Genomic DNA, 20,588 nt, shown 5'->3' with positions numbered 1-20,588 from the left:
GGAGTGAGAGTTTTCATCCTGTCTTAGGGGTCAGTGATGGCTCACAGAGGTGACACGTGTGAGGTCAAGCAAAGAGCATGGGGCCTGGGAGAGCATTCTAGAAAGAGAGCAATATAAGCAAAGACCAGGGGTATGGATAAGCTACTCAGAGAACGAGAGTGGGAGGCAAAGGGCCTACAGAAGTGGGCTGTGCTGGACTGGACCTGTGGTCTGGCTGGGGGGTCTGGCTGGGGGTCTGGCCTTAATCCTCCAGATGCGGAATTAACAGAGGTCTTTTAATCAGGCCAAGCCTATTTTCAACCATGGCAGAAGTGTGCCTCCCTTCTGGTAGTGTAATTTGTGCATGTGATTGGTACCAAATTTTATTTTGATATTTAAGTAAGAGAAAAAAGTTGTGGGATTCTTTTTTTGTTTTGTTTGTTTGTTTGTTTTCTGTGCAGAAACTGATTGCTGTAGAACAGTAGGAAAGTGTCACATCTGAAGTTAATGATTCACTCTTGAATTTGAGTTCTGGTCCTTCTGTTTGTCAGCTGTGTGCCCTTGAGCAAATTGCTCAGCTCTCTGGGCTTTGGTTTTCTCATTAGAATGAGGGGAAGTCCCTGCCTGGTGGCACTTTATGGGGATTGAGGGCATGTTTGTGCAGCATCTGGTGCACACTGTAGGCCCCAACATCGTCTTCTCTTCTCTCCCCCTCAGTCTCAGGATGCCAGCCTGACGACCTGCAGAGCTGACAGATAAAGAATGCAGGGTGCTGATCTGAAGGAGGCTTCCTTTGAAATATTAATTGCTTCCCCCAAAGACTAGGTGTTTTCAAGGGCTTTGTTTGCTCAGCTGAATGCACATGACATAATGGGCTTGGACCTGCCATCCCAGGCTGCCTGGAAAATGCCCCTAAAGATGACTCCAAGCGCTGTGGCTGTGTTAATGAGTTTGTGGGGATGATCTTCCTATGAATACTGGGAGGGAAGGATTGCAGAAATGTCAGTGCGTCTCCTTCCCTGCCTGAAAATCCTTACTCTTCTAAAACTGCCCTGAGATTCCTCGGCGAGGCCCTTGAACTCCCAGAGCACCTGCTCTCCCCAGGCCCTGGTGTGCACTTTTGTTTCCTTTGTGTTGAGTAAGGCTTACTTCCCCACTCAGCTGAACGTTGTTAGAGGCCAGTTCACATTTTTGTGTTACTCTAGAATGCATCCTCAATGCGTGTTGAACAGAATTGCCAGCAGAGGCCCAGCGGCATGAAACAATGCTTACTATGTAGGCTGAGCCCCTGCTGTGTGCAAAGTGTGTTCAGTAGGCACTTGTTGTCCATTGGAATATGAGCCTGGAGCCAGGTAAGGACGTGTTGTGCAGGTGATCATGCCTTTCGAAAGAACATGGCTATTCTCCTGATAGGTCCATGCATTATGCTGACTTGTGCCCTTAGCCTCTTTCTATCTACTTCCTTTTCTAGCCTATATTTAAGTTGCATCTTGGGTAGAAAAGAGAAGCAGAAAATTCAAGGCGGGGGTAGTTCATGCAGACACAGACTAATGAACATGCTTCAAGCATCTACAGGGCAGCTCGTGGAGCTTGAGATATGGAGTTGGATGGGCCTGGGTTCCAGTCAGGCCCTGACTGGCCATGACACTTCAGGGAAGACATTGAACCTCTCTGGGAGCCAGGGGGCCTCCAGCCTTACTGGGCTGTGCTGACGGTGAGAGAGTGAGTGCATGTAAGTGCCGCCCACCTCTCTGGCATAGAGAGGAATTAAGGAAGTCGTGCAGCCACCCTGAGCAATTGGCCTCTGAGGTGCCGGCCACAGCACATCACTGTCACCCTGGGTCCCAACCCAGGCAAGTTTTGTGCTGCAGCTTCATGATGAAATTCCACATCCCATTTTTCAGGAAGCCTCTCTGGATTTCATGGCCTAAAAAACAAGTCTCACATTTTCTCAGACACTGACACCTCTGAGTATGTCTATTACTTCTCCTAGAGTTAGCAGGTTGCTGAAAAGCTTGCCGAAAGTAAAATTACAATGTGAAAAGAAAGAGAGATATCGAAGCCAGGGAAGGTTAGTTGGGCCTGGGTAAATGAAGTCCATGATTCACTCACCAGACTGCCCACCTGCTGCTGGCCCGGCTGTACATCCTTGATGCACCCCAGAGCTCTGGCCACTGCAGGTGAGACAGTGTGGGCAGCCAAGGGTCTCAGTGTGGGCAGCCGGGCTTCATCAGCATCACTTCCAGGGAATCAGTAGCAACAAGAATCAAAAGCAGCACAAAATGCAATAGAAGTGGTGTTTCATGCCACTTTCATCATGGATGAATTGCTTGAACCCGGGAGGCGGAAGTTGCAGTGAGCCGAGATAGCGCCACTGCACTCCAGCCTGGGCGACAGAGCGAGACTCCATCTCATAAAAAAGTAAGACAAAGGTGTTTATTCATTGGTTCAGTAACACTGACTTGAGTGCATGCTGAAACGTGCCAGCCTCCAAACCAGGCACCAGGGATGCAGAGATGGGTCAGATGCCACCTCTGCTCTCCTAGGCCCCACAGATGAGCTTGGAAACAAATAACAAAGATCACAGTATAAGTCAGACAAAGAAGGTAAGCATCAGAGGAGGCAGGGATCACCTCCTTGCAAAGGGAGGGGTGTCAGGAAAGGAGATGTTCCAGCTGGATTTTTAAACAGCTTTATTGAGGTATCATTCACATAACATAAAATGCACCCCTTTTAAGTGTATATTTTCATGAGATTTAGTAAAATTATACATTGGTGCAGCCGTCTCTGAAAGACAGTTTTAGCATCCTCCCTCTCACTCGCAAGCCTCGGCAACCACTGATCTTTCTGTCTCTACAGTTTGCCTTTTCTAGAATTTTCATATAGTTGGAATCATACAATATGTGGTATATTCTGTTAGCTTTCTTTCATTTAGCATGCTTTTTAAGAGTCATCCATACTGGTTCATTTCTTTTTGTTGCTAAGTAGTATTCCATTATATGGATACACTCATTTTGTCTATTCATTAGTTGATGGACATTTAGGCTATTTCCATCTTTTTGTCAAAAACAAATTGACCATATATGTGAGCCAATGGTATGATGATAAATGTTTAATAACTTTTTCCGACTGTCTGGAAAAAAAAAAGAAGGGCCTTATTTGTCTTATTTATAGTGTTAGCCAATTTCCTGATATGAATACTGTCACATGGCTGCTTTCAAGCTACCAATACTTTAACAATCAGTTCATCAAATTCCTGAAAATATAAAAATTGTTTCTATAAGCCAGTGTGAGCCAGCTTTAGCACACTTCTGTATGCAAAGATCTATTTCTGAACACTCTATTCCGTTCATAGATCTATATGTCTATCCTTATGCGAGTAACACACTGACTGATTACAATAGCTTTATAATTTTGAAATCAGGTAGTGTAAATCCTCATACTTTGTTTCTCCTATTCAAAATTGTTTTGGCAATTCTAGATCTTTTGCATTTCCCTGTAAATTTTAAGATCAGCTTGTCATTTTCTACAAAGAGTCCTGCTGGGATTTTGATATTAGTTGCTTCGAATTTATAGATCAATTTCTAGGGAGTTGCCATCTTAACAATGTTGACTCTTGCAGTCAGTGTATGAATATGGTGTATCTCTTTATTTATAATATTTCTTCAATCTCTCTCAGCAGCAGTATGTAGTTTTCAGTGTACAGCCATTGCACTTCTTTTTTTACATTTATTACTGGCTGAGTGCAGTGGCTCATACATGTAATCTCAGAACTTTGGGAGGCCAAGGTGGGAGGATTGCTTGAGCCCAGGAGTTTGAGGCTGTAATGAGCCATGATCACACCCCTACACTCCAGCCTGGCTGACAGAGTGAGACCTTGTCTCTTTAAATTAAAAAATAAATTAAAAATTTAAAAAAACCTATTCCTATTGTATTCTGCTTGATATTATTGTGAATGAACTTTTAAAATTTTATATTCCCATTGTCTGTTGCTAGTATGTAGATATACAGTTAATTTTTATGTATTGATCTAGCATCCAGCAATCTTGCTAAACTCACTCATTTTTTCTAGTAGCCTTTGTTGGGTTTTTTTGTTGTTGTTGTTTTGTTTTTTTGGTTTTTTTGAGATGGAGTCTTGCTTTGTCACCCATGCTGGAGTGCAGTGGCATGATCTCAGATCACTACAGCCTCCACCTCCCGGGTTCAAGCGATTCTTCTGCCTCAGCCTCCCGAGTAGCTGGGATTACAGGCACCCACCACAACACCTGTCTAATTTTTGTATTTTTAGGAGACACGAGGTTTCACCATGTTGGCCAGGCTGGTCTCGAACTCCTGACCTCAAGTGATCCACCCACTTTGGCCTTCCAAAGTGCAGGGATTACCCGGCCAGTTCCTGGGTATTTTCTAAATGCAAAATTATGTTATATGCAAATAATGACAGTTTTGTGTCTTCTTTTCTAATCTGTATGCCTTTAACTTCTTGTTTTATTATGGATTACCCAGCCAATTCCTGAGCATTTTCTAAATGCAAGATTATGTTATATGCAAATAATGACAGTTTTGTGTCTTCTTTTCTAAACTATATGCCTTTAACTTCTTTTCTTGTTTTATTATACTGACTATGACTGTCAAAGAATGTTGAATAGAAGTGTTGAAAGTGGGCGTCCTTACTTTGTTCCTGATCTTAGGGGGAAAGCATTTGGTCTTTTACCATTTAGTATTATGTTAGTTGTAGGGTTTTTGTAGATATCCTCTAGTAAGTTGAGGGAGTTCCCCTCTATTTCTAGATTGGTGATGTTTCTTTTTCTTTCTTTCTTTCTTTTTTTTTAAGTAAAGATAGGGTTTCATTATGTTGGCAAGGTTGGTCTTGAACTCCTGGCCTCAAGTGATCTGCCTGCCTTGGCCTTCCAACATGCTGGAATTACAAGAGTGAGCCACCACGCCCAGCAATATTTCTTTTTATCATGAAAGGGTGTTAGATTTTGTCACATGCTTTTTCTTTTTTTCTGAGACAGGGTCTCACTCTGTCACCCAGGCTGGAGTGCAGTGGCGCAACCTTGGCTCACTGCAAGCTCTGCCTCCTGGGTTCACGCCATTCTCCTGCCTCAGCCTCCCGCGTGGCTGGGACTACAGGCACCCACCACCACGCCCGGCTAATTTTTTGTATTTTTTAGTAGAGACGGGGTTTCACCGTGTTAGCCAGGATGGTCTCTATCTCCTGACCTCGTGATCCACCCGCCTCGGCCTCCCAGAGTGCTGGGATCACAGGCGTGAGCCACCGCGCCCAGCCTGTCACATGCTTTTTCTAAGAATATTGAGATGATCATATGGTTTCTGTTTTTTATTCTGTTACTGTATGATGTATTATCCTAATTGATTTGGAGTGTTAAACTGAGCTTGTACTCCTGGGATAAACTTTACTTGGTCATGGTGTTTAAATCTTTTTATGTTGCTGGATTTGATATGCTAATATTTTGTTAAGAGTTTCCACATCTGTATTCGTGAGGAATATTAGCCTGTAGTTTTCTTTTCTTGCGATGTCTTTGACTGGCTTGGTATCAGGGCATCAGGGAAATGCTGTCCTCTTAAAATGAGTTGAGAATCATTCTCTTTTCCTCTATTTTCTTTTTTCTTTCTTTCTTTTTTTTTTTTTTTTCTTTTGAGTCAGTCAGAGTCTTGCTCTGTCACACAGGCTGGAGTGCAGTCGCACCATCTCTGCTCACTGCAAACTCCACCTCCTGGGCTCAAGCCATCCTCCCACTTTAGCCTCCCAAGTAGCTGGGACTACAGGCATGAGCCACGACACCCAGCTAATTTATATATATTTTCGTAGAGATGGGATTTCACCATGTTGGCCAGGCTGGTCTCAAACTCCTGGGCTCAAGAGATCCACCTACCTCAGCCTCCCAAAGTACTGGGATTACAAGCTTGAGCCACCATGCCCAGCCTCTTTTTCTCTATTTTCTAAAAGAAGTTGTTAGGATTGATGTTTATTTTTTCCTTAATGTTTGATAGAATTCACCAGTGAAGCCATCAAGCATCAGACTTTCTTTGTGTAAAGATTTTAAGTTACTAAGAGAAATGCACATCAATACCAAAATGAGATACCATCTCATGGCAGTCAGAATGGCAGTTATTAAAAAGTCAACAAATAACAGATGCTCGTGAGGTAGTGGAGAAAAAGGAATGCCCATACACTGTTGGTGGGAATGTGAATTAGCTCAACCACTGTGGAAGACAATTCCTTAGAGACCTAAAGACAGAAATACCATTCAACCCAGCAATCCCATTACTGGATCTATATATACCCAAAGGAATATAAATCATTCTGTTATAAAGACACATGCATGTATATGTTCACCGCAGCACTGTTCACAATAGCAAATACATGGAACCAACCTAAATGCCCCGTCAATGATTGACTGGATAAAGAAAATGTGATACATATTTCTTTTTTTATGTCCTTTGCAGGGACATGGATGGAGTTGGAGGCCATTATCTTTAGCAAACTAACTCAGGAACAGAAAACCAAATACTGCATGTTCTCACTTATAAGTGGAAGCTAAATTATGAGAACACATGAACACATAGAGGGGTACAGCACACACTGGGGCCTATCAGAAGGTGGAAGGTGGGACGAGGGAGAGGATCAGGAAAAATAACCAGTGAGTACTAGCCTTAATACGTGGGTGATGAAATAATCTGTACAACAAACCCCTGTGACAAACTGTACATGTACCCTTGAACTTAAAAGTTAAAAAATAAATAAATAACAAATAAAAAAGATATGTACAGATTTAAAAAAAAGATTTAAAATTATGAATTCAATTTCTATACCTGATATATATAGGTTTATTCAGGTTTTCTATTTCTTCTTGAGTCCATTTTTTTTAAAGCAAATAAAATATTTTTTCAGATTTTTCTCTTTTTTACAAAAACATCCTTACATACACAGGGTATGGTGTGTCCTAGGAAAGACACACACTAACATGCACGCCTCACTCACAGACATGCTCACACATACTCCTCACACACACGCCTCACGCACACACTCACACACACTTTCCTGCTTGGCCCCAGGCCTGGATCTCCAAAAGCCTTAAAGACTTTTCCAGAGCAGCCTCCCCTCCCCATGTCTGTATCTTCTCTCCCACCCCTTCCCCCTCAGCCGGCCTAGTCCTTTGTGGGGCAGGAGTCAGAGCTGTGGTGGGGGAGGCCCCAGAAACAGAGAAGGCTCACGAATCGGGCAGTGGCTGAGGGGTCCCAGGGATATGCTGTGCTTCTGGGGGAGATAAAGGGTTTGGCACTATTGGATCAGGAAGCACAGGACTCCCAGAGCACCTGTCGGCTCTACCAGGGCATCAACAGGAGGTCAATGTAGGGGGGCCTCTGGCCAGGGCAGGGACCAGATGGAGGTGTGCTGGTCTCGACTGTCAGGGAGCTTTCTCTCAGTATCCAGTGGTGTGGGGAAGCTTCCAGAGTCATCTGAGGAAGCAGGTGAGAGGGACTCCCCCTGCACTCAGGGATAAGAGTCAATTTTTTTAAGTCTCACTTTGTTGCCCAGGCTGGAGTGCAATGGCATGATCTTGGCTCACTGCAACTCTACCTCCCAGCTTCAAGCAACTCTCCTGCCTCAGCCTCCCAAGTACCTGGGATTACAGGCGCCCACCACCATGCCTGGCTAATTTTTGTATTTTTAGTAGAGATGGGGTTTCACCATGTTGGTCAGGCTGGTCTCAAACCCCTGACCTCAAGTGATCCTCCCACCTCAGCCTCCCAAAGTGCTGGGATTACAGGCATGAGCCACCACGCCCAGCCAAGAGTCAATTTTATAATTTTCATCTTTCTAAGAATTTGCCTACTTCATGCGTATTGTCAAATTTATTGACATCGAGTTGTTCCCAGTATTCCCTTGTAAAATATTTTAAAGAGTAAACTAGCATGGTTCTCAAGAAGTCATAAAATGATGTTATTTTTAGTGCCAGCTTTGTTTAAAACACATTAAGCACTTTTTCAAAAAACAAAAAACAAAAAAAACTTAGGTTTATGGAGTACTTCACTAGATGTACCATACTGTGTCCTTGGCAGTTTTTACAGAGTATACTGCCAGAACTCTAGGTTACCCCCCGAAGGAGCAGCACTCCCTCCCACCTTTCAGGGCTTATCTCCCTTCAACATTTCCATTTCCAGTCTAGGGAACCATCTTTCTGCAAGGACAGACACAGATCGTTGGGGACCCAGCTAACCAAAAGAGCGTAGCCTCCTCTCCTCAATCTCAACTGAGAATTCTATGGCCTTGTGGCACAACCACCCCAGCATTCCTAGGACTGGTAAACCCTGACAGTGACGGGGAAATGGTTATGGGGAAGTTTTCTTACAACCTATCACTTCTCATCTATCTCTTATTTCTTTCTACTTGAGGTATATTTGTAAGTGTACTTGTCTTAACTCTCACGCTCCCCCACTCTTATCCTCCACCTCGGCCAACCGTAGGTTTTCTTATTTTGCACTATTTTTCTTCCTACAGTTTCTAATAAATACTGCAATTGAAATTAATTTGTGTAGAATCAAACTGACTCCTAGTTTGAGTTTTTGGGTTTTTGTTTTTTTTTTTTTTTTTTTTTTTTTGGAGACTGTCTTGCTCTGTTGCCCAGACTGCAGCGCAGAGGCATGATCTTGGCTCACTGCAACCTCCGCCTCCCAGGTTCAAGCCATTCTCTTGCCTCAGCCTCCTGAGTAGCTGGGATTACAAGCACCCGCCACCACACCTGGCTAATTTTTGTATTTTGGTAGAGAGGGGGTTTTACCATGTTGGCCAGGCTGGTCTCGAACTCCTGGCCTCAAGAGATCTGCCGGCCTCGGCCTCCCAGGGTGCTGGGATCATAGGTTTGAGCCACCGTGCCCAGCCTAGTTTGAGCAGTTTTCATTTTTAACTATCCATCCTCATGGTTTTATACACATTGTGCCTGTGGACTTTCTTTGAATGAGACATTGTTTCCCAGATGCACAAGGGCCTCTAAGCTGCAGGCCACCCATAACTAGACTTAGATAGCAGCTATATGCAGAATGAGCCATTTACCTAGTACAGGGGCCCAAACCTTGACACCTATCATTGCCAGATGTTACCCATACAGATCTTTCTATGTAAGAGAGAGGGAGCATTCTTTTCTATTAATTATTTACTCAGATTAGCTTCAAACTTTTCTTTATATACTAGACCATCTTTTGTCCAAGTATGTGCTTTCCTCATTTTATAAAATCATCATCCATGGTATACATGTACTTACTGGATATTAACGGAGGAGAAAAATGATCCTGAATAATTAGAATACTGTCATTCTCTATGCAATACTTTTTTCTCCCTTTCACACAAAAGAAACTGAGAGCTGCGCACAAGCATGTACACATACATAGATCTTCAAGCTCCTCTCTTGGCCCAGTCATTTCTGGCCAGGAGAAAGCAATCTTCCACTACCTTCTAAAAGGAGACAGAAGCTCTCTACGCCACTTGCAACCCTCTAGGCCCCAGGTTGTTCTTTCTTTTTAATCTACAGATCCTACTTCCATTAACCACCTCCTGACAATAGCTTGGCAACTGACAGCATTCAGTGACTGCCTCCATCAGAGTGCACAAAGGAGACGGTTTGCCTTCTTCAGGAACATTTTACAATAACAAATGTAGACAAGATTTTTGAACGGAGACTTAACATGCTTCCATGGCAACATAAATCACCTACGAAAATCTGTAGGAAGACTTTAGACCGTTAAGACTTAAAAGCACTGTCTTCTTCCTTCGTGAAGCAGTCGAGGAATGTCAAAAAAATTTATGAAGAAGATGGGGAAAGAATTTTATTTTCCCAGGATTTAGACACATAATAAATAATAAATACTTAGATACATAATAAATAAATTCCTCTTCCCTTATGAACAGAGAAATGGAATTTTTGTATGATCATAGTTGGCAGCAATCCATTATTCTAAGTCTCTGCTCTTATCAAGAAATGATTTGTACCAATTAACACATGTAGATGTTCTTCACAGCAGTAAAACTTGTTCCTTATATAATTCTATTTCCTTGTCTCTTGTTGATGTCAGCGTTTTTCAAATTAGCAATGAAAGCATAGCCTCCCCTCTGTTCTTTTACAACACTTTCCAGGGCCAAACCCCACCCCCCACCCCCCGCCCCCGGCTGCCCCACGCACTCCTGTTGGCTCCCTCCCTCTTCTGGGGCCTGGCCTCATCAGCGACAGGCTGTCTTCAGGCTCTCCCTCTATAATTGCTCTTTCAGTATCTCCCCTTGAATGACTGCGAGCAACTGTGCTTAAGTGGAACAAGGTCTTAAAAAGGGAACATCTGTTTATAGTGGGTACTCAGTATTGGAGATTCAATTAATCAGGCATTCGTTGAATGCTACTTTGTTCAAGTCTAACTTGAAATGTGCTCAGAAAGAAGCCTGGCGCTGGAAGCTGCTGCCCAAATTTTGCCCACTCTGGGCACCAGAACGTTGACTGCAGCGTTCAGCAGTATAACAATAGCTATCACAGATATTTGATTATCTGTGTAATTGTTGATCTCTCCCCACCTGACAACAAGGTCTGTGCAGGGAAGAGCTTCATCTGTCTGTACACACTGCATTTCTAGCTCCGTGTCTGGAGCACAGAAGAAACACAATAATTTTTCTTGAATAAACGACTCTGTAATGAAATCCAAATACATTTATTATGCACGTGTCTACCATGGGCTTTGTAATTCTGATATGAATGTCCAGGTCCTCTTCAACTAAAGAACTGCTTTACATTCTTTCTTATTTAACCCCCGCATCAATTCTATGAGTAGGCCGTGTGTAAATCCTTTACAAATGAGTTCACCAGTGTTCAGAGCAGGCAAGACCTGGCCCATGGGTTGGAGCTAGGATGGATGTATCTCACTCCAGAGCCAGTTCTCTTTCTAGTAACTCATCATCATCGTCTGGCCCAGGTTCCATGCTTTCTCTCACCCTGTTAACCTCTGTGTGCCCTTCCGAAAGGCTTGCATGTGCTGTGTGCTCTGAGACATCATTTTCTTCTGTGATGGCCTGTGTTTCTTTTTTCTGCTTATGACCTGGATCCAAGGCAGGTGCATCTTTATCAGCTTTGCTGCACTGGAGGCTTTGCTACCTTCTAAAGAAGGCTGCAGACCATTCGCCCTGTTTCTTACAGCAGAGCATGACTTCTCTCCATTAAGGTCATGCTGCAGCTGTGCTGGAAACTTGAACTTCCGTGCTCTGCTTACACCAGTATTTTCTGTCTTGCTGAGATGACACAAGTGTTTTAAACCCTTTTTGATGAGAAGAGAAAATTTTCTGATTGGGGTTTGTATTAGAATTTGTTGCTTGTAACAAATTACTCCAAAACTTAGCCATGTAAATGGCAATACATATGTTTGGTGTCATAAAGTTTCTGAGGGTCAGTAATCCAGGAATGGCTTAGCTGGATGGTTCGAGCTCAGGGTCTCTCAGGAAATCATGTGAAGGGTGGTTTGGGTCTTCTAGGACTTTTCACCCCCATGGCTTTTGGTAGGAAGCCTCAGTTCCTCCCGACACGGGCCTATCCACAAGGGCTACTTGAATGTCCTTATGACGTGGCAGCTTGCTGCCCCAGAGAGAGTAATCCCAGAGAGAGTACAAGGAGGAGGCTGCAAAGCCTTTAATAAGCCACTCTCAGAAGTCATGCACCACCACTCCCACCATCTTCTGTTTGTTAGAAGTGAGTCCCCAAGTCCAACCACACTGAAGAGGAAGGAATTAAGCTCTATGTAAGGTAAAAGTATCAGAGAACTTGTGGGCATATTGTAGGAAGTTATATGGATGCCATGAGATGTTGCATAGCAACTTTACACCCCCTCCCTGGCTGGAGCAGCTGCGGGGAGGTGGGAGCTGCATTCCACATCCCTGTCGTAGACATGATGAGACTTACATGGATGCAAAAGGACAGTCTTTACTCTCAGGGATGGCACAGTCTGGGAGGGAAGAAAGTCATCTACACAGGTAGCTTGAGGTAAAATATAGCACAGTGCATGCTACAGAGAGGTGCATGTCAGAGAAGGAACAGAGAGACCAGAAAGGATGAGTTGAAGGTAGAGTGTTTGTTGACTCCTCTGAAAACTTTGCCTGATCAGCAAGATCCCAAAGTCCTGCTTTGGCAGCTGCTCTGAATGTGACTATAAGGCTGTTCAAAGGTTCTGGAGAAGCAGCCCAAAAAAATCTTGCCCACTAAGTCTCCATGAGATGGCTCAAACTGGGCCTGGCTCTGCCATCCCTTAGTAGGGGGTTGAAGGCTGGCCCAGCCTTCTCTCCATAAATTTTCCTAACACAAATAAGCCATCAAAGAGTCATTTAAACCCAGATCTGAATATATTGATTGAGCCCACTCATCTGCAGTTCACCCACCCACCGGGGGATATCATAGCCCCAGACCCTCTTTCTGCCCCTGCAGGATTGTGTATGAGATAGGTCATGCATCAAGGCTCAAATAACAGGGTCCACCAGAGGCTCTGTTGTGGAGGGGACAGCGGGCCTTTGGTGACACAGTTAGAGAGCACCCTGTCCCTGTGACTTCTACACATCACAATACAAGAGAAGCTGTGGCATGAGGAGCATCTCTGGGATATCAGGAGTAGAAACTCACGGATATGGGACCCTCCCAGTGTGCCCAGGGCCTCACTGTGGTGTACACCCAGGCTGACTGAAGGGAAGGGCTTTCTTGTGATTACTTCCAGGAGCCAAAGTGACCATGAGCTTGAAAGACACCAAGACAAGCTTGGGTTACACATCCATCCCCAGGTGTGAACTTTGGAGTCAGGCATTCCTATGCCACTGAGAAGCAAGTGTCTGCCCCATGTAGGGCAGGGAAGGAAGGGCTCAGGAGGAGGTGACATCAGCTGACCAGAAATAAATCTAACAATAGCTACTTCCATTAACTGCCCACTGAATGTCAAGCCCTTAAATCCTGTGAAGAATGTCAAGAAGATATGGAGTGTGGCCCTGGGTGGCAGCACAGGGTGTGGGAGACAGGCAGGGATTGGAGTCCTAGCCTGGCTCGACCCTAACCTGCAGCCTGACATAGGGTACCCCTTTGCAGCCATGCAAATGAGACTGGACTCAAGAGAAGGATTCTGTCATAAATTTTGTCTTATCTTATCCTTTAAGAGAGACAGAATGGACTCATGAAAGAGTTGAAGAATGGCATGAAACTGCCTGGTAACCACAAAGATGGCCAGTAAAGTAAATGGGCCAGGAGCTGAGAGATGGGAAACCCAGGAGAGGTTCCTGGAAGGGGAGAACCCTGAGCTGGGCCTTAAAGAATAGCGAGTATTGGGGCAGACTGATAGGAGGAGAGCACCGTCAATGGAGAAACAGTGCTGCTTCGCTCAGAAACTTTCAGCATCTTCCCAGGCACATGCTTCCAAACATGACATGCAGGCTCTGTGTCGCCTGGCCCCAGCTCCTATCCAGCCTGGGCACCTTGCACAGCCTCCAAGACCCCACCCTGCACCCTGAGCAGCCACCCTCATCAGTTCATCTGCTCTTTCTGAACCTGCCATACAGACTCAGACTGGTGCCTGAATTCCCTTCATCCACTTTTCTGTTGACTTCCTTCAATAACCCTTTCCCCAGTCCTCACTCCCCTTAGAGTTAAGCATTCCTTTCCCTCTTGCCCTCTGAACCCTGTCCCATTTGATTCATCCTGTCTTTTCTTAGGATCACACATGGTCAAGTCTAAATACCTGAAGTCTAGACACCTCATCCATGGCTTACACATCCCTGTGGGGTACATTCCATGCCCTTGGCTATTGTGTGGCAGATACCAAATGAATGGATGAGTGGATGGATGAATGAATGAATGAATGAATGATCAAGAAAAAATATAGTTGCACAGGAAGGGGAGACCATGTTACAGGGGACCATGAATTTCTGTCAAGAGGCACTGGGCATGACAGGGCAAGAGTGTGGCCCATACTGCTGTCAGTCTAGCATCTCAGGGCTGGAGGAGCTTAGGTGCCATCTAGCCCGGTCTGTGTCATGTAAGTCCTCTACAGCATTGCAGGCAGCAGGCCAGGCCCTGCACAGGCACCTCCAGTGAGGGCAGGCTGAGCACACTGCAGCTCTGGCACATTGCCGAAGTGTAGTGGGAAGGCTGTGGGCTGTGGAGCCTGACTGACCTGAGCTCAGACCCCAACTCTGCTATTTGCTGGTTGCATCGCCTTATGCAAGCCACTTAACCTCTCTGAGCCTTGGTTAAAAGGGCATAATAGTACCTGTTCTCAAAGAACTTATATTCTCTATAAGAACTATAGAGAATATACAAAATAAAACAAAATCCTCCAGCTTATAAAAGGCAACTAATGAATGGTAGCTAATTTTCTTTCTATGACATAATATTAGTTGTTGTATGTGATTAGAGAAGGTTTTATGGAGAGTTCAAAGAAAGTTCTTTTTCTTTCTTTTATTTTTTATTTTTTCATTTTTTTATTATTTGGCTCATTTTCACACCTTGACGAAGTTTCTAAGAAATGGAATTTGGGCTTAAACCTAACCATCTGTCATAATTACAGTGAACCTATCCTGCAACTCATTAACAAGGTCTCATGTGAAGATGATGTACCAGAGTTATTCAAGATAAGGGGTTACCATACTTTCCCACAGGGATATGTCCCACTGTTAGTGCTCACAGGTGAGACGCTCCCCAGCCCACAGGGGCCACTGCAGGGATGCAGGAGGCTGCAGAGGTTGGTCTGCAAGAGGTGACCCAGAAACAGCGCTTAGGAATAGGGTACACCTATCTCAGTGCTAGTTCTGAAAGTGGGCAGGGGTGCGACAGAGAATCCAAGTTTCTGCCATCATGTGTTTGGGAGCCAGGTTGTCACTGATTGGGTCCTGGGAGGCCCAGGCCCAAATACCAGGAGCCCATCTAACAGGCAAGGCTTCGACTCTGAAGGATAGAGGGAAGGAGGGAGGGACTATAGCCTCTGGCAGGTAACAGTGGCCACAGCCCCAAATGTTCCCTGGGCCAGCCCTAGGCCTGTGTGTAGGGCCAAAATGGTTCAGAAGTCAAGTCAGGAAGGAGGACTGAACCTAAAGAAGGTGGAGAAGTGAGGAGGAGGGGTGAGGAAGGGATCCAAGAACAGCCTTGTTGCTGGGCTGTGTGGGATGCCGTGAACAGAATCAGGAGAGCCTCAACCTCTTTCCAAAGCCTATTTTCCTCCCAATTTCCATGTCTCAATGGGGGACTACCGCCCCCCAGCCAGAGTCCTGGAGTCTCCCAAGATGCCCCCTTGACCTCACCTCATGAGTTTCCAAGTCCTGCCCATTCTCCCTCTTGACCCAGCACCCTCTTCTCCTCCCCCTGCTTCCCCTACTTCCTAACGGCAGTCTCCTGCCTGGCCTCTTGCCTCCACTCTTCGCTTCTGTCCACCATTCACACTGCTCTCAAAATTCTCTTTCCAAAACTAACCTGGCCACACTCATCCTTGGCTTGAAATCATTTGGCAACTCTTAGCTACAGTGGAGACTGTCCCCTTAACATGGCTGGCATGGCCTCCATGGCCTGTCTAGCCTCTTATGCCCTTCCCCACTAAATGTGAGCCCAGCCACCCACACTGCCTGCAGGTCCCCACGAGGCCTTTTCCTACTCACTTGGGTTCCATAGCACCCAGCATCCTGTTAGGCAGACCATAAGCACTCAGTACATATTTCGTGAATGAATGAATGAATGAATGAATGGGTGAAAATGAATGATGAGGGAATCTAGGAGGAGAAAATAATTTTTGGCAGGGAAAACAAGATGATTTGGTTCTAGGGACATTGAGTCTGAGTTGTTGGTAGGTGTCTTTTTCCATTTTCTGTTGCCTATAACAGAATATCTGAAACTGGGTAATTTATAAGAAATAAAATGTATTCCTTACAGTTCTGGAGGCTGGGAAGTCCAAGGCCAAGGAGACATATCTGATGAGGGCCTTTTTGTTGGTGGGGACCCTGCAGAGTCCTGAGGCAGCACAGGGTGTCACATGGCGAGGGGGCCAAGTATGCTAGTTCAGATCTCTCTTCCTTTTCTTATAAAAGCCACCAGTCCCACTCCCATGGCAACTCATCAATCAATTGCCTATTAATACACTAATCCAGGAATTGGTTAATTCATTCATGAGGGCAGAGCCCTCATCACCCAGTCACCTCTTACAGGCCCCACCTTTCAATACTGCCACACTGGGGATGAAGTTTCAACGTGAGTTTTAGAGGGGACAAACATTCGAACCATGACAATGGGGCATCTAGGTGGGGACCCAGGCTGTACTGGAAAGGAGAGTCTGAAGCTCAGGGAAGGGTCTCTTAAAAGCCAGTAGTCTCTCTTCACATATGAGCCAGTTCCCCTAGAGAAATACGGAGATCAGGAGGTCAAATAACCGGCAAGTGGCTCAGTGTTACCAAATCAGCTTTATCAACTAAGACAGCCTCAGAGCTAGAAGGACAATATAAGGACCTTGTTTGGCCTAATTCTTTCATTTTACAAATGAGAAAATGAATGCTCAGAGCAGGGAAAGGCCTGCCAGCATAAGGCAGTGCTAGCACGAGAGCCCGCGTGTCTTCGTCGCAGTCCACGCTCTTTCTCCTGCCTCCTGCGGCCTCCTTGTTCGTGGCATTCCTCTCTCAGCCCTGAAGGAGGGAGTCATCAGTGAAGGAGACAGTGGGCCTTGGAAGAACCTAACTCCACAGATATTCATGCCCTAACTCCTCCTTTCCCACAATGCAGCTTTTTGTGCCCCCAAAGGAGAACAGACCCAATAAAGACCCCAGAAGCCACAGAGCTCATGAGTTGACTCTCGTGCACTTAACAAACAGAATAGACCCTCGTGGCCTCCGTCAACAGCTACATTTTTAAACTCTGTTTTGAACATTGTCAGCCATCTACTCTCCAGCTCTATAACAGATCATAAACAGCTGATTAGAAACCACGAGATGGATTGCAGAGAACAAGAAAACTAACATATTGACTCAAAAAAGCAGCAGATAAGGATCATTTAGGATAAGGACCAATAGCCATTTACACCAGAGCACACGAAGATGCTCCCACACACACACAGCCCAACACAAGTCGTAGTTGTGATCTCCAAATTACGTTCAGTCTGTGTTACTTACTAACGATCTGCAAATATTTAGACATTTCACGAGGATGTTCATCTAAAGTGATTAAGATTGTTAAAGTTCTGGCACTCCAAGAAGCAAGCCCTCTGCTATTCAAATGGGGGAATTATCCTCAAGGAATCTGGGCAACAAAAGTTCTTCATTATGAAAAAGGGGGGAAGGGAACTGGCATTCATTGATATGCCACAATATATCAGACAGTGAGCCTAATACATTGTCTCATTTAATTTCACAACTCTTCAACTTTGCACATAGGCACTCAATATTTTTTGACTCCATGAATGACTGAATGGGCTGGGTTTTTTTCAGTCTCATTTTCAAGATTGAGAAAAAGAGCCCTGAAGATTAGAATTGCCTGCCCATGGTCACACAGTGTGGAGCTGGGAACCTGATCTCTTTCTCCAAGGCACAACTGCTATTGCCACAACCCAACCTGGGTCAACTTTGCAAGAAGGGAGACTTTCACTCTTCCTTATGAAAGAGTGAGGCTAACCCTCCAGCCACACTTCAGTCAATGCTGCAAGCACTGATGGAGAGCTTGCTGTGTTTGCAGCTCTGTGTCAGGAGCTCTGCTTCCAGGCAGATGATGCTTCATGTCACATATGCTTTGTTTGACTAACAGGAATGAATTCAGGGCATGGACGGACATCAAGCCTGTGAAACCAATAAAGGCCAAGCCCCAGTACAAGCCCCCAGATGATAAGATGGTTCATGAGACCAGCTACAGTGCTCAGTTCAAAGGAGAGGCCAACAAGCCAACAGCAGCTGACAATAAGATCATTGATCGCAGAAGAATACGCAGCCTGTACAGCGAACCCTTCAAGGAACCCCCAAAGGTGAGACAGACCTTGTGGGAACCCATCAGCACAGCCTGGACCGTAAGGGTTAACTGCAGCAGAGCATGGAGTGGGCTGCTGTCAAATCTGGCCCAGCCCCCATGGGCACCTTTAAAATCCCTCCTTCCTCTAAAGCACACTGAGACCCAGGGGCATCTTCAATAGGAACCTTTGTTAAACTCAAAGGGAATATTAAAGAGGAACATCACCTAAAATAAAGACAGCTTAGAGGCTGGCAGATTTCCAGGGAATTAGCTTCTGATTTTGAGAAATCCAGATAAACAGTGGCAGAAAACCTCACCTGAGCCCTAAATCCCCTTGTCTTAAAATAGATGTGTTTGGGCCCCAGAAGGGCTGGCCCAGTATTGTAGGCCCCCAGGCCCGGCTCCCCTCCCACCAGACCCTGCCTTGCCTCATCCTTGGCTCCAATCACTGGACCCTTTCTTCCCTCCCTAGTCCCTGAAAAGCACCTGCCCTCTCTCATCTTCTCGGGCTAAACACCATCCACTATGACTTCTCGGTCTGTCACAACACACCTGTCACATCAGCTATAATATATGTTCCCAGCAATTTGTTACCAAAATGAACAGTTTGTGAACGTGGACTCAAGGATTTTCCTAAGGTAACATTCCTCCACCTTACATAGGAGTTCGTGATCAGGAGAAGCATGTTGGAGATATAGCTGGTGAAGCAGGAATCATATAAGCCATGCAACCTAGCATCTTCTGATGTCAGGCCCCATGGAATTGTACAAATATCCACTGTCCTCTCTATAATAGCAGAAAATGTCTGAGAACCTAAATAACTCTGGAACCTAATTATCCTTTTCTCTGCTTTTGTCCTAAAGTCTTGCACTTAAGTGGAGTTTCCTATTTGGCCCAGGACCAGTTTATGGGTGAGGTAACTAACCGACCCAGTTTGCCTGGGATTCTTCCATTTTAGCACTGAAAGTTCTGTGATCCAGGAAACCTCTCAGTTCCAGGCAAACCAGGACGATTGGTTCCTTTCCTTACAGGTCAGGAGTGACTGAAAGCCGCTGCACCTCAGTGAGTGAATGATCCAGCCTGCAAGGCCCAGCATCAGCTCTGTCCATCCAGAGATGGTGTGGCACCTGGGGCATGGGGTCAGCATTGGACAAAAGAGGACGTAGAAAAGGAACAAGGGAAAATGAGGGAAACTAAATCTAGAGATAGATGAGGGGGGTGGCCCATTGAGGGATCACTTTCAGTGACTCTGAAGTTTCCTGAGAAAGAGCAGGCAAGGCCATCTTCTCCAGATGAAGGGGACAGAGCTAGAGGAGGGAGGCTGGGGAGAGTCGAGTGAGCTTAGAACAGCTGCTCTGGGGAAAATGGTGGGGGAGCCAGGCAGAGAGGAAGAGCAGAGTGCTGGCGGCAGAAAGCCTAGCTGAGACTGGAGACACCCCCCTGCCCAAAGCATCTCAGCGAGGATGCTTCTCCATATGGGTGAGCCAGCCTAGAGATAGAACAGGGGAAGCCAGCAGGTGCTGCAGCAACTCACCGGCCCCAGAACATCTGCATCTTACATCAACAAAGGTTTATTTCTCATTAATATCCACTGTGGGTTGGCTGCCGCTCTAACCGTCATTGCCTCTTCATCTGGGTCTCGGGTGGCAGAGCAGCCTCTCTCTGTGGCAGAGGAAAAGAGAGCACTGGGCAGCACAGGCTGACTCTCAAATCTTCCGCCTGAAGGTGACCCAAGTCACTGCTCACATTTCATTGACTAAAGCAAAATCCTATGCCTGTGGGTGAGTTGAGCAACATGATGAGGTGTTAACTTCCTATAGGGAGGGGCTCAAATATTGCCCAACAGTGGTATGGCCCACTGCCTGGGGTGGTCAGTGGAAGGCTGGCAGGACAAGGGAGCCCACGTGGCCAGTGAGTGCTGCCAAAGCGACGGAACAGGGAGTTCAGACGGGAGATGCCGAATGCCCTAATGTCCCTGGGAACACCTTATGCATTGTGCTCCACCTGAGCCAACCTCTGTCATTACCGTTATTCCTTAATTAACCATATCTTTTCTCTCTAAATTCCCTCCCACTCCCCACCTTTTTGTGTTTCTGTATTTGCGGTCTGTCTCTCCATACAGGTGGAAAAACCTAGTGTTCAGAGTTCCAAACCAAAAAAGACCTCAGCGAGCCATAAGCCCACGAGGAAGGCCAAAGACAAGCAGGCGGTGTCAGGCCAGGCTGCCAAGAAAAAGAGCACGGAGGGCCCGAGTACCACCAAGCCAGACGACAAGGAGCAAAGCAAAGAGATGAACAATAAACTGGCTGAGGCGAAAGAGTAAATTTCCCTGCACTTTCCTTTTACTCTTCTCTCTCTCTCCCTCCCCCCAACTTTTTTTTTTTTAACCAACAAACCAAAAAAGGCCACAAAATTAATTAGAGGCTTCTCATCTGCCTTGGTCCTGAGTGTTCCAGGAGCTCTTTGGTTTGGCTTCTTTTGATGGAAGAATCCTGCTTCACAGACTGAGTGGCAGGCCTCCTCCTGAGGGCAGCCCCTGGAGCACCAGGAAGCGTTGCCGCTGGCTGTGCCCTCCCCTGGCACTCTGACTGCATGCTGATGAGCAAGGCAGGC

At 45.7% G+C, this 20,588-nt stretch overlaps 1 protein-coding gene across 1 annotated transcript in view; it reads left to right on the top strand.

Moving 5' to 3' along the window:
- The window catches only part of LOC100441479 (microtubule-associated protein 6), a 63,143-nt gene extending 42,829 nt beyond the window's left edge, over positions 1-20,314 (top strand). The window contains exons 2-3 of the mRNA XM_024255946.2: positions 17,778-17,991; positions 20,098-20,314. Coding sequence (XP_024111714.2) covers positions 17,778-17,991; positions 20,098-20,298 — 415 coding nt within the window. The 3' untranslated portion in view covers positions 20,299-20,314. The remainder of the gene's footprint in view (positions 1-17,777; positions 17,992-20,097) is intronic.
- Positions 20,315-20,588: the final 274 nt, after the last annotated feature.

The sequence above is a fragment of the Pongo abelii genome, chromosome 9 (assembly GCF_028885655.2).
Source record: "Pongo abelii isolate AG06213 chromosome 9, NHGRI_mPonAbe1-v2.0_pri, whole genome shotgun sequence".
NCBI classification, from domain to species: Eukaryota; Metazoa; Chordata; class Mammalia; order Primates; family Hominidae; genus Pongo; species Pongo abelii.
Note: the sequence above shows the minus strand (reverse complement) of the source record. Positions and strands in the feature narration are given on the sequence as shown.